Here is a 12,622-nt window from a genome sequence, read left to right on the forward strand (position 1 = left end):
ACTGTGATCGGTGCACCTGGTGTGAACAGGGACCCCTCAGTCCTCTGGGAGGACCTTCTCAGCCAAGGAATCAAGGAATCCAATCAGCTTCCCTATGTCTTTGGATTGGAGCATTTAAGCCATTTACATTTAAAGTAAATATTGATGGATAAGTATTAGTTTCTGTTTTAATTTTATGCCTGTGTTCTTCTCTGTCTCTCTCTTCCTCTGTTTCTTCTTCTTCTTACAACAGTCCCTTCAGCATTTCTTGCAGTGCTGGTTTGGTGGTGGTAAATTCCTTGAGTTTTTTTTTTTTTTTTTTATCCATGAAGCTCTTTATTTCTTTTTCAATTTTGAATGATAGCCTTACTGGATAGAGTAGCCTTGGATTCAGACACTTGCCTTGCATCACTTTGTACACTTCATGCCATTCCCTTCTGGCCTGCATTGTAAAAATATCGAACACTTCACAAGTCTGCATGTTATCCTTGCACAAGGGCCATGCTAATTTTCTCTGCATCGTTCCAATTTTAGTATATGTGCTGCCGAAGCAAGCACTAAAATTATTTTTTTAAATTATAAGCCACCTATTTTCATTTATAAAAAAATGAGATAAACACAAGGAAGAAAAAAAGTACTCAGAATTCCACCATTCACAAATATTTAATATAACAATTTTGTCATATTCATTGGACTGACTTCTACGTTTTTCCATAAAATGGAAAATAAAGATCACAAATCTATTTTGTAATCTGCTCTTCTCCCTTAGTGATCATCTTTCTGTGTGGATAATCTTGATCCTTATCAGCATTTGGGCCTCTTTAGAGTGGGTCTTACCATCTTCATCCCTGGACCATCATCTGTGTCCCATAAAACTTAAGAAAGAGGCAATCACCCTAATTTCCCTATATGTGATGAAAGTCACCAACTTCTCCAAAATACACCACTTGGAAAATTAATCCTGCTACAGAAATATATTGCCTGATGATAATTACAGTTCATTCTGTAGTATGAAGTTGAATACCTCAATGAGTAGTTAGCCATCAAGGATGTGTTTGGTTCACATAAAGATATACTTTTCCTTTCCCCACTTTACATGTCTTTTGATTGTTAATATAATAAACATATACCAGGAGTAATTAATAGAGAAAAAAACTTGTGAAATTGAATAAATAATCAGAATAACTTTTTCCAATTTACAATGTACAAAAGAAAATACTTCATCGATTTCAAAGGAATCATCCATGGTCAGTTGAGACCTTATTTGTCTCTTATATTGACCAGAAGCAGTAAATTGATATGATTTTAAAATAAAGTAAAAAATACAACTAGTGATTTGACACTTTTCCACCACCTGATGCAATTTACCTAAGTTGTATCAAATGCATACATATAAATGCCCATATCTAAGACAACAGTTAAAAAAAAAGAAAACACAGAAACAATGTTGCTAGTTATCATTATGGCAATATGTGACACTTACTTTGAACATTCTTCCAAGGCTTGACAGAGTGTCTGTTGAAACGTGCATACTTCCTCAAAGTTTCCCAATAAAGATGTAAACTCCACAGTACTCAGGCTGAAAAATATATATATATATGTGTGTGTGTATATATATATATATATATATATATATATATATATATAGTCAGTGAATAGAACTTGAGGATGACTCTAGTTATCTCTCTCTAGTCCAGTGAGTTGGTAATTTGCTAAAAAGTAGCAAATGAGACAAGGAAAGCAATCTGTATATTTGCTTTTTAATTTATGCCAACTCTGGTTTTAAGCAACTTTGTAAATCTTCTTTCTGTGATTTTCTTTTTCTATAATAAGAATGATAATCTGAAAGAAAACAAGTGTTTATAAGGTATTATATGAGTTTATCAGGTATTTTATAAAACAATGCATAAATGAAGAACAAGTGTTTAATATCTAAGTATCTACAGAGAACAGATTGGTGGTTACCACAGATGGAAGATAGGGGTGGACAAAATGGGTGAAAGGAGTCAAAAAGCATAAGATAAATAAGTCATGGAAGTGTAATGCACAGCATGATGTTTGAAAGTTGCTACAAGAATGGATCTTAGAAGTTCTTATCACAAGAAAAAAGTTTCTGTGACTATGTAGGGTTATGGCTGTTAACTAGACTTATTGTGGTAATCATTTCACAGAATATACATATATCAATCAAAGCATCACACTGTATACCTGCAACTAATACAGTGTTATAAGTCAGTTATACCTCAATTTTAAAAAAAATTTAGCAGTTAAACAAGTAAAATACATCTCAGGTGGGGATAAATGTAAAAACTTGACCACTCTATTCTAAAGGCGCTGGGAAAGTAATTGAAAGGCATTTTATATGCTCACATGATACACAGGGGAAAATAGAAAAATCAAGTTTCTCCTCAATTAAAATGCACATAAATCAACTAGAAGAAATCTTTATGAGGGGAAGTAGGAGGAAAAAATGGTAATAATTTGTTTGTTTTTGGATTGGAAAAGAGTCAGACAAAAGCAAAGTGAACAATTTTATCTGGGGCCTCTATATTAAGAATGTTCTCATTCATTTTTTTCCCTATCAAAACAGAAACAGACTCATAGATACAGAGAACAGACTGATGGTTGCCAAAAAGAAGGGCGGGTTGGAGACTGGGTGAAAAAGATGAAGGGATTGAGAAGTACAAATTGGTAGTTATAGAATAATCACAAGGAATGTGAAGTACAGCATAGGAAATATAGTCAATAATATTGTAATAACTATGTATGGTGCATACTAGACATATTAGGGGGAACACTTTGTAAAATACATGATTGTCTAACCACTATGCTGTATACCTGAAAGTAATACAAAATAATTGTGGATTTAAAATGTAATTCAAAAAAAAAAAAATAGTAGTAGGTGATAATAACAAGAGCTAACAACACTCCTATAGCACTTAACACTTATGTAAACATTTTACAAATAATAACTCATTTGAACCTTACAATAATTTAAGATGTAAGTACTATTATTTCTATTTCATTTGTAAGGAAACACAGGCACTGAGAGGTTACCCAAATCACCAAGCCATTGAATAGTGAAGCCAGAATTTGAAGCAAATCATTCTACCTCCAGAGTCCACACTTTTAACGACTTTTGGGGAGAAAACTTTGCTGAAGATTTACTTAAAGGCTAGTGTCTGCCACATGCCCTTTCTCCTTAAAATAATAATACTGGGTGAATGTTTTCAGGAGAGTAATTTTTGCTGATAAAAAAGGGAATATCCCAAGAAACATTACAAATAACCCCTAAAATATAAAAAGCTCCTAGTTCCTCTAATGTCCTCCTGAACCACAAGCTGGAAAACCCCTGTCATGGTTGTCAAAAGTGAAACTTTCAGCCAGCTTCACTGGCTGTTGCTCTCTCACAGCTCCAAGTTTCTGACCTGGGGTTTATTTGGCCCCTTCAGTATCAGACAATAAACACTCTGATTTCTCAAATCACTTTGAGGTCACAGATAGAACCAATGGAAACTTACTACAGCCACATTTTGAATTTATTTGGAAACAGTGCAATTCTGACTCAGGTCTCTCAACTACTCTGCCCTGGGTCTATTTTCTGTTCCTTACTTCCTACTGTTTTTTTTCTTTGTGGCAAAATAAAAGTTACACTGCTTTATTAAGTCTCTTTTACACTTGCAATCCAGATTTGGCAAACAATAAGGGATCATTTATATTGCTATGTCTTTGGCTATGTTCTAAATATGTGCATATTATTTTGAAATTTATCTTTATTGTGGAAAGTATTGGAGATGTCCCTCCTCTATTCCCTCATTGACCCTACTTCACCACTCCCGGCCACCACCCTGCCTTCATTACACTATTGTCTGTGTCCATTGGTTACAAATATATGCATGTAAGATTTTTTAGTTTATCTCTTCCAACCCCACCATTCCCTCTAAGGTTCATTAATCTGTTCCCTACTTTTGTGTCTCTGGGTCTATTTTCTTGCTCAGCACATTTTGTTTGTTAGATTCCACATATCAGTAAAATCATGTGATACTTGTCTGTATCTGACTGACTCATTTCACTTAGCATAATATTTCCAGATTCCTCCATGCTGTCACAAAGGGTAGGAGATCCTATTTACAGCAGCATATTATTCCATTGTGTAAATGTACTATCATTTTTTTACCCACTCATCTACTGACGGACACTTGAAATGTTTGCAGATCTTAGTAATTGTAAATTGCACTGCTATAAACATAGGGGTATATGAATTATTTCAGATTATTGTTTTGGGATTCTTAGCATAGAATCCTAGAAGTGAAATTATTGGGTCAAATGGCAGTTCCATTTTTAATTTTTTGAGAAAACTCCATACTGTTTTCTATAGTGGTTTCAATAGTCTGCATTAACACCAGCAGTGTACTAGGGTACCCTTTTTTCAACATCCTCGTCAGCACTTGTCATTTGTTGATTTGTTGATGCTAGCTATTCTGGCATGTGTGGTGATACCTCATAGTCCTTTAAATTTGCATCTCTCTGATATTAGTGATTTTTTATTTATTTTATTTATTTTTTTATTTTTGTTACAGATGTTTCTCCTTTTTTACGCATTGACACCCTCCTCCCCATCCCCCCCCCCGCCCCATCCCTGGCTTTGTTGTCCATGTCCATTGGTTATGCATACATGCATATAAATTCTGTGGTTTATCTCTTCCCACCCCCCACCACCCCCTCTTCTGAGGGTTGTCAGTCTATACCCTACTTCTGTGTTTCTGGGTCTACCCTATTTCTCAGACTGTTATATTCATTATATTCCATATATAAGTGAGATCATGTGGTATTTGTCTTTTTCTGCTTGGTTTGTTTCACTTAGAATAATACTTTTCAGGTCCCTCCATGTCATCTCAAAGGATAAGAGATCTTTCTTTCTTACAGCTGCATAGTATTCCATTGTGTATATGTACCACACCTTTTTTATCCATTCGTCTACTGATGGACACTTGGGCTGTTTCCAGATCGAAGCTATTGTAAATAGCACTGCTATGAACATGGGGGTACATATATTCTTTCTGATTGGTGTTTCAGGCTTCTTAGGGTATATTCCTAGAAGCGATATCACTGGGTCATATTAGTGATGTTGAACATTTTTTCATATGTCCCTTGGCCATTTGTATGTCCTCTTTGGAGAAGTGTCTATTCAGATCCTCTGCCCATTTTTAAATTGGGTTCCTTATCATCCTTTTGTTGAGTTGTATGAGTACTTTATATATTTTGGAAATTGCCCCTTATCAGGTGTATCACTTGCAAATATGTCTTCCGATGCAGTGGGATCCCTTTTCATTTGATGCTGTTTCTTTCGATATGCAGAAGCTTTTAGTTTTGTGTAGTCCCATTTGTATATTTTTGTCTGTTTCTCCTCCCTAAGCAGTGTATCAGTGAAAATTCAGCTATGTGAAATGTCTGATATTGTGCTGCCTATGCTTTCTTTCAGGATTTTTATGCTTTGACAACATACATTTAAGACTTTCATCAATTTTGAATTTATTCTTGTGTATGTTGTAAGTTGGTGGTCTAGTTTCATTTTTTTGCATATGCCTGTCCAATTTTCCCAATACTATTTATTGAAGAGACTGTCTTTACTCCCTTATATTCTCTGGCCTCCTTTGTCAGATATTAATGGGTCACAGTGGCATAGGTTGATTTCTGGGTTCTCTATTCTGTTCCATTGATCTATATGCTTGTTCATATGCCAGTACCAGGCTGTTTTTATTACAATGGCTTTGTAATACAATTTTATATCCGGTATTGTGATCTCTCCTCTTTTCTTCTTCTTTCTCAAGATTGTTGTAGCTATTTGGGGTCTTATTTTGTTCCATATAAGCTTTTCGGTTATTTTTTCTAGATCTGTGAAATATGCTGTTGGTATTTTAATAGGGATTTCATTGACTCTACAGATTGCTTGGGTAGTATAGACAGAATAATGATGTTAATTCTTCAAATACATCTACATGGTATTTGCTTCTACTTTTTTATATCTTCCTTTATTTCTTTTTCAATGTTCTGTAGCTTTATGAGAACAGTTCTTTTACTTCCTTGATTAAGTTTATTCCTAGGTATACTACTTTTTATTGCAATGGTAAATGGGATTGTTGTTTAGTTTCTCATTCTGAGTGTTCATTATTGGTATGAAAATGTCACCGATTTCTACATCTTAATTTTGTATCCTGCTACTTTGGCGAATTCATTTATTAAATCTAGAAGTTTCTTTTTTTTTTTTTCAATTTATTTATTTTTGTTACAAATGTTTCTCTTTTTCCCCCCACTGATTCCCCCCTCCCCATCCCACCCCACCCTGTCCCCAGCTTTGTTGTCCATGTTCATTGTTCATGCACACATGCATAAAAGTTCTGTGGTTTAACTCTCCCTCACCACCCCCTTTCTGGGCATTTAGTCTGTATCTAACTTCCATGTATCTGGGACTACCCCATTCCTCAGAATGTTATGTTCATTATATTCCACAAATAAGTGATATCATATGATACTTGTCTTTCTCTGTTTGGCTTGTTTCGCTTAGGATAATACTTTCCAGGTACCTCCATATCATCTCAAAGAATAAGAGATCATTCTTTCTTACAGCTGCATAGTACTTTATTGTGTATATGTACCACAGCTTTTTTATCCATTCGTCTACTGATAGACATTTGGGCTGTTTCCAGATCTTGGCTATTGTAAATAGTGCTGCTAAGAACATGGGGGTACATATATTCTTTCTGATTGGTGTTTCAGGCTTCTTAGGGTATATTCCTAGAAGCGGGATCACTGGGTCAAATGGCAGTTTAATTTTTAATTTTTTGAGGTAACACCATATTGTTTTCCATAGTGGCTGCACCACTCTGCATTCCCACCAGCAGTGTGCTACAGTCCCCTTTTCTTTACACCCTAGCCAATACTTGTTGTTTGATGATTTGTTGATGGGGGCCATTCTGACAGGTGTGAGGTGATACCTCACTGTTGTTTTAATTTGCATCTCTCTGACGATTAGTGACATTGAGCATTTCTTCATATGTCTCTTAGCCATTAGTATGTCCTCTTTGGAGAGGTGTCTATTTAGTTCCTGTGCCCATTTTTTAATTGGGTTCTCTGTCTTCCTTTTGTGGAGTTGTATGAACACTCTATATATATTGGAAATTAACCCCTTATCTGATGTATCATTGGCAATTATGCTCTCTATTACATCGGGTTGCCTTTCCATTTTGATGATTGTATCTTTTGCTGTGCAGAGACTTTTGACTTTGATGTAGTCCCATGTGTTCATTTTCTCCTTTGTTTATGTTGCCTTAGGTAATATAACAGTGTAAATTCTGCTGTGAATAATGTCTGAAATGTTGATGCCTACAGTTTCTTCTAGGATTTTTATGGATTCATGAGTCACATTAAAGTCTTTTATCCATTTTGAGTTTATTCTTGTGTATGGTGTAAGTTGATAATCTAGTTTTTTTTTTTTTTTTTTTTTGCATGTAGCTGTCCAATTTTCCCAAAACTATTTATTAAAGAGGCTGTCTATACTCCTCTGTATGCTCTTGCCACCTTTGTCATATATTAATTGAGCATATTGCCTTGGGCCCATTTCTGGGTTCTCTGTTCTGTTCTACTGCTCTATATGGCTGTTCTTGTGCCAGCACCAGGTTGTTCTGATTACAGGAGATTTGTAGTATAACCTGAAATCTGGTAATGTGATCCCTCCAACTTTGTTCTTCTTTTTCAAGATTGCTGTAGCTATTTGAGGTCTTTTTTTATTACATATGAACATTTGAAGTATATGTTCTAGTTCTGTGAATTATGTCATTGGTATTTTGATGGAGATTCCATTGAATCTATAAATTGCTTTGGGTAATATGGACATTTTAATAATGTTAATTCTTCCAATCCATGAACAAGGTATGTGCTTCCACTTTTTCATATCTTCCTCTATTTCTTTTTTCAGTGAACTGTAGTTTTCTGTGACTAGGTCTTTTATTTCATTGGTTAAGTTCCTTCCTAGGTATGTTCATTTTTTGCTGCGATGGTAAATGGGATTGTTTTTTCAGTTTCTCTTTCTGTGAGTTCATCACTGGTGTATACAAAGGCACCAATTTCTTGACGTTAATATTGTATCCTGCTAGTTTGTCAAATTCATTTTTCTAGTCTAGTAAATTTTTGATGGAGTCTTTGGGGTTTTCTACGTATAGTATCATTTTATCTGCATATAATGACAGTTTCACTTCCCCCTTTCCAATTTGGATCCCTTTTATTTTTTCTTCCTGTCTGATTGTTAGGGCTAAGACTTTCAGTACTATGTTAAGAGTGGCAAAAGTAGGTATCCTTGTCTTGTTCCTGTTCTTTAGGGAAATGCTTTTAATTTTTGTCCATTGAGTATGATGTTGGCTGTAGGTCTTTCATATATAGAAGTTTCTTGGTGGAGTCTTTAGGGTTTTCTATGTACAATATCATGTCATCTGCGAGTAATGGCAGTTTTATTTCTTCGTTTCCAATTTGGATTCCCTTCATTTTTCTTCTTGTGTGATCACTGTGGATAAGACTTCCAGTACTATGTTGAATAAGATAATGCTGGCCTCATAAAAAGGTATTGGAAGTCCTCCTTCCTCTTGAATTTTGAGGAGGATATGTCTTAGTTCTTGTTTGAATGTTTGGCAAAACTCCCCTGTGAAGCCATCCCAATCAGGGTTTTTGTTTGCTGGGAGTTTATTGATTGCTACTTCAATTACATTAGTTGTTATTGGAGTGTTCAGGTTTTCTGAATCTTTCTGGTTGACTTTTGGAGGATTGAATGCTTTTAAGTATTTGCCCATTTTACCTACATTGTACAATTTGCTGGCATATAATTGTTCCCACTATTTTCTTCCAACCCATTGTGTTTCTCTTGTGTCAGTTGTTAGCTCACCTATTTCATTTCTTATTTTGTTTATTTGGACCCCCCTTTCTTTGTTTCTTGATGATTCCAGCTAAAGGTTCTTTAATGTCGTTTATCTCTTGAAAGAACCAGGTCTTGGTTTTATTGATATTTTGTATGTGTATATATATATATATATATATATATATATATATATATATGTCTCTATGTAATTTATTTCAGGTCTGATCTTTATTATTTTGTTCTCTTCCTAATTCTTGAAGTTGTAAGGTTAGATAGTTTATTAGAAATTTCTCTTGTTTCTTGATGTAGGCCTGTAGTTCTATGTATTTACCACTCAGGATTGCTTTTGCTGTGTCCCATAGATTTTGGGTTGTTGTGTGTTCATTTTAATTTGTTTCCAGGAGGTTTTTCATTTCTTCCTTTATCTCATTCTTAACCCATCTATTGTTTAATAGCATGCTATTTAGCCTCCATGTGTTTGAATGTTTTTGAGTGCTTTTATTTTTATTTTTTTGATTTCTGGTTATATGCCATTGTGATTCCAGAAGATGCTTGATATGATTTTAATCTTTGTGAACTTGTAGACTTAATTTGTGTCCTAAGATGTGGTCTATCTTTGAGAATTTCCCATGTACACCTGAGAAAAGTGTATAATCTGTAGCTTTGGTGGTGTGAAATGTTCCATAAATGTCAATTAAATCCATGTGTTCTAGTGTGCCATTTAGAGTCACTGTTTGCTTGATTTTTTTTTTTTTTTAAATCTAGAATGTCTATCCAGTGAAGTCAGTGGGGTGTTAAAGTCCGCAACTATGATTGTGTTGCTGTCAAACTCTCTCTTAAAATCCTCCAGAAGTTTTTAAATATATTTTGGTGCTTCTATATTGAATGCATATATGTTTAGCATGTTTATATTCTCTTGTTGGATTGATCCTTTTAGTATTAGGTAGTGACACTCTTTGTCTCTAGTTATGTCCTTTATTTTGAAGTCTATTTTATCAGATATGAGTACTGCTACCTCAGCTTTTATTTCACATACATTTGCATGGAAAATATTCTTCTGTCTCTTGACATTCATCCTGTATAAGTCTTTTGTTGTGAGGCAGGTCTTTTGTAGACAGCATATATGTGGATCATATTTTCTTATCCATTCAGCTACCCTATTTCTTTTGATTGCATAATTTAATGCATTTATTTTAAAACTTATTATTGATAGGTACTTATTTGTTGTTATTTTTATTCATTATGTCTATATTTCTCTCTATTTCTTCTTATTATTAAAACAGTCCCTTTAACATTCTTGCAATGCTGGCTTGGTGGTAATAAATTTCTTTGGCTTTTTTTTTTTTTTTTTTGTCTTGGAAGCTCTCTATTTCACCTTTTACTTTGAATGACTGCCTTTTTGGATAGCGTAGTCTTGGTTTCAGATCCTCGTTTTTTATTACCTTGAATACTTCATGTCATTACCTTCTGGCCTACAATGTTGCTGTTGAGAAATCAGCTTATAGCCTTATGGAAGCTTTTTGTAGTATTTTTTTTTTTTTTTTTTTTTTGGTCTCTGTGTGATTTATTTCTGTTCTGATCTTACTATTTCCTTCTTTCTACTTGCTCTGGGGTTTTCTTTTTGTTTGCTTTCTAATTCATTAAGTTGTGAGGTTAGACAGTCAATTAGAAATTTTTCTTGCTTCTTGAGGTAGGCCTATAGTGCTATTAACTTCCCTATCAGAACTACTTTTGCTGCATCCCATAAATTATGTGTTGTTGTGTGTTCATTTTCATTGGTTTCCAGGAAGTGTTTAATTTCTTCATTGATCTCCATGGTAACACATCCATTGTTTAATAACATGCTACTTAGCATCCATGTGTTCAAATGTCTTTGCATATTTTTGTTGCAATTGATTTCTAGTTGCATGCCATTGTTATCTGAAAGATGCTCGATATGATTTCAATCTATTTGAACTTATAGATATTTAATTTGTGTCCTATCATGAGGTCTGTCTTTGAGAAAGTGCACTAGAGAAGAATGTGAATTCTGCAGTTTTGGGGTGTAATTCTCTGTATATATCTATTAAATCCATTTGCTCTAGTGCTTCATTTAGTCTCTGTTTCCTTGCTAATTTTTTTTTTTTTTCTGGAGGATCTATCCAGTGGTGTCAATGAGGTATTGAAATCCCCTGCTATGATTGTATTGTTATCAATTTCTCCTTGGAAGTCCTCCAGAAGATTTTTAATATATTTTGGTGCTCCTATATTGGGTGCATATATGTTTATCAAGGTTATATCTTCCTGTTGGATAGATCCTTTCAATATTATGTAGTGGCCTTCTTTGTCTCTAGTTATGGCCTTCATTTTGAAATCTATTTTATCAGATATGAGTATTGCTACCCCAGCTTTTTTTTGTTGTTTTCCATTTGCTTGGAAGATTTTTTTCCATCCCTTCACTTTCAGCCTATGTGAATCCTTTGTTGTGAGGTGGGTCTCCTGTAAACAACATATATATGAGTCATGCTTTCTTATCCAATCAGCTACTCTGTGTCTTTTTATGGGAGCATTCAATCCATTTACATTTAAGGTGATTATTGATATGTACTTATTTATTGCCATTTTTATTTAGTTTGGTTATATTTTTCTTCCTATTTCTTCTACTAATTACAGCAGTCCTTTTAACATTTCTTGCAATGCTGGTTTGGTGCTAATGTGTTCCCTTAGCCTTTTTTGTTGTTGTTTGGGAAGCTCTTTATTTGACCTTCTATTTTGAATGACAGCCTTGCTGGGTAGAGTAGTCTTGGATTCAGATCCTTGTTTTTCATGACCTTGATCACTTCGTGCCTTTTCCTTCTAGCCTGTAGTGTTTCTTGTGAGAAGTCAGCTGATTGCCTTATGGGGCTTCCTTTTTATGTAACCTGTTGCTTATCTATTGCTGCTTTTAGGATTCTCTTATTGTCTATAATTTTTGGCATTTTTATTATTTGTCTTGGTGTGGGCCTGTTTGGGTTCTTTTTACTTGAGGCTCTCTGTGCTTCTTGAACTTGAATGCCTTCTTCCTTCACCAAATTAGGGAAGTTTTCTGTCACTATTTCTTTGAATATATTCTCTAACTCTTGCTCATTTTTTTCTTCTTCAGGACTTCTATGATGCGAATATTATTACGTTTCCATTTGTTCCACAGTTCTCTTAAGCTGTCTTACTGTTTTTAAATTCTTTTTTACTTTTGGTTTTCTGATTGGTAAATTTTTTTCTACCCTGTCTTCTAATTCACTGATCCGGTCCTCAGCTTCCTCTACTCTGCTGTTTAAACCTTCCAATATGTTCTTTATTTCTGATATGTCATTCTTAATTTCTTCTTGGTCGTTTTTTATTTCCAATTGGTTGATTTTTATCATCTCTATATCCTTACTCATGCTGTTGAGCTTCCTCAAGATCATGGCTCTGAATTCTAGCTATGTTAACTTGCCTAACTGCTCCATATTTATCTCATCTTCGGTATAGTTCTCTTGTTCTTTCATTTGGCTTTTGTTTCTGTGTTTTACTGTTTTGTCTTTCTCATTGGGCTTTGTAGACTGACAAATTTTCCCTGTGGGTGTTTGTGTTCTGCTGTTTGTGGTTCCCTCCTCTGGGTTTGGATGAGCGAGAGAAGACCCACGTTAAACACTACTGTCATGTCTTACTTTCCTGGTTAGAGTTACTAGCCCAAGAATGGTACAGTTATCCTCTAGCTTTTTGCCTGGAGGCTATCAGTAG

At 34.6% G+C, this 12,622-nt stretch overlaps 1 protein-coding gene and 1 non-coding gene across 3 annotated transcripts in view; both read right to left on the reverse strand.

Moving 5' to 3' along the window:
- ARHGEF6 (Rac/Cdc42 guanine nucleotide exchange factor 6) overlaps nt 1–12,622 on the reverse strand; it is a 293,880-nt gene that overhangs the window by 95,275 nt on the left and 185,983 nt on the right. For both annotated transcript variants that reach the window (XM_036270036.1, XM_036270035.1), the window contains exon 8: nt 1,463–1,558. In XM_036270036.1, coding sequence (XP_036125929.1) covers nt 1,463–1,558 — 96 coding nt within the window. The remainder of the gene's footprint in view (nt 1–1,462; nt 1,559–12,622) is intronic.
- LOC118636749 lies at nt 431–537 on the reverse strand. Its single transcript, XR_004960735.1, has one exon. It is a non-coding gene; the product is annotated as a U6 spliceosomal RNA (small nuclear RNA).

This window comes from Molossus molossus, unplaced genomic scaffold (assembly GCF_014108415.1).
Source record: "Molossus molossus isolate mMolMol1 unplaced genomic scaffold, mMolMol1.p scaffold_m16_p_2, whole genome shotgun sequence".
Lineage (NCBI taxonomy): Eukaryota > Metazoa > Chordata > Mammalia > Chiroptera > Molossidae > Molossus > Molossus molossus.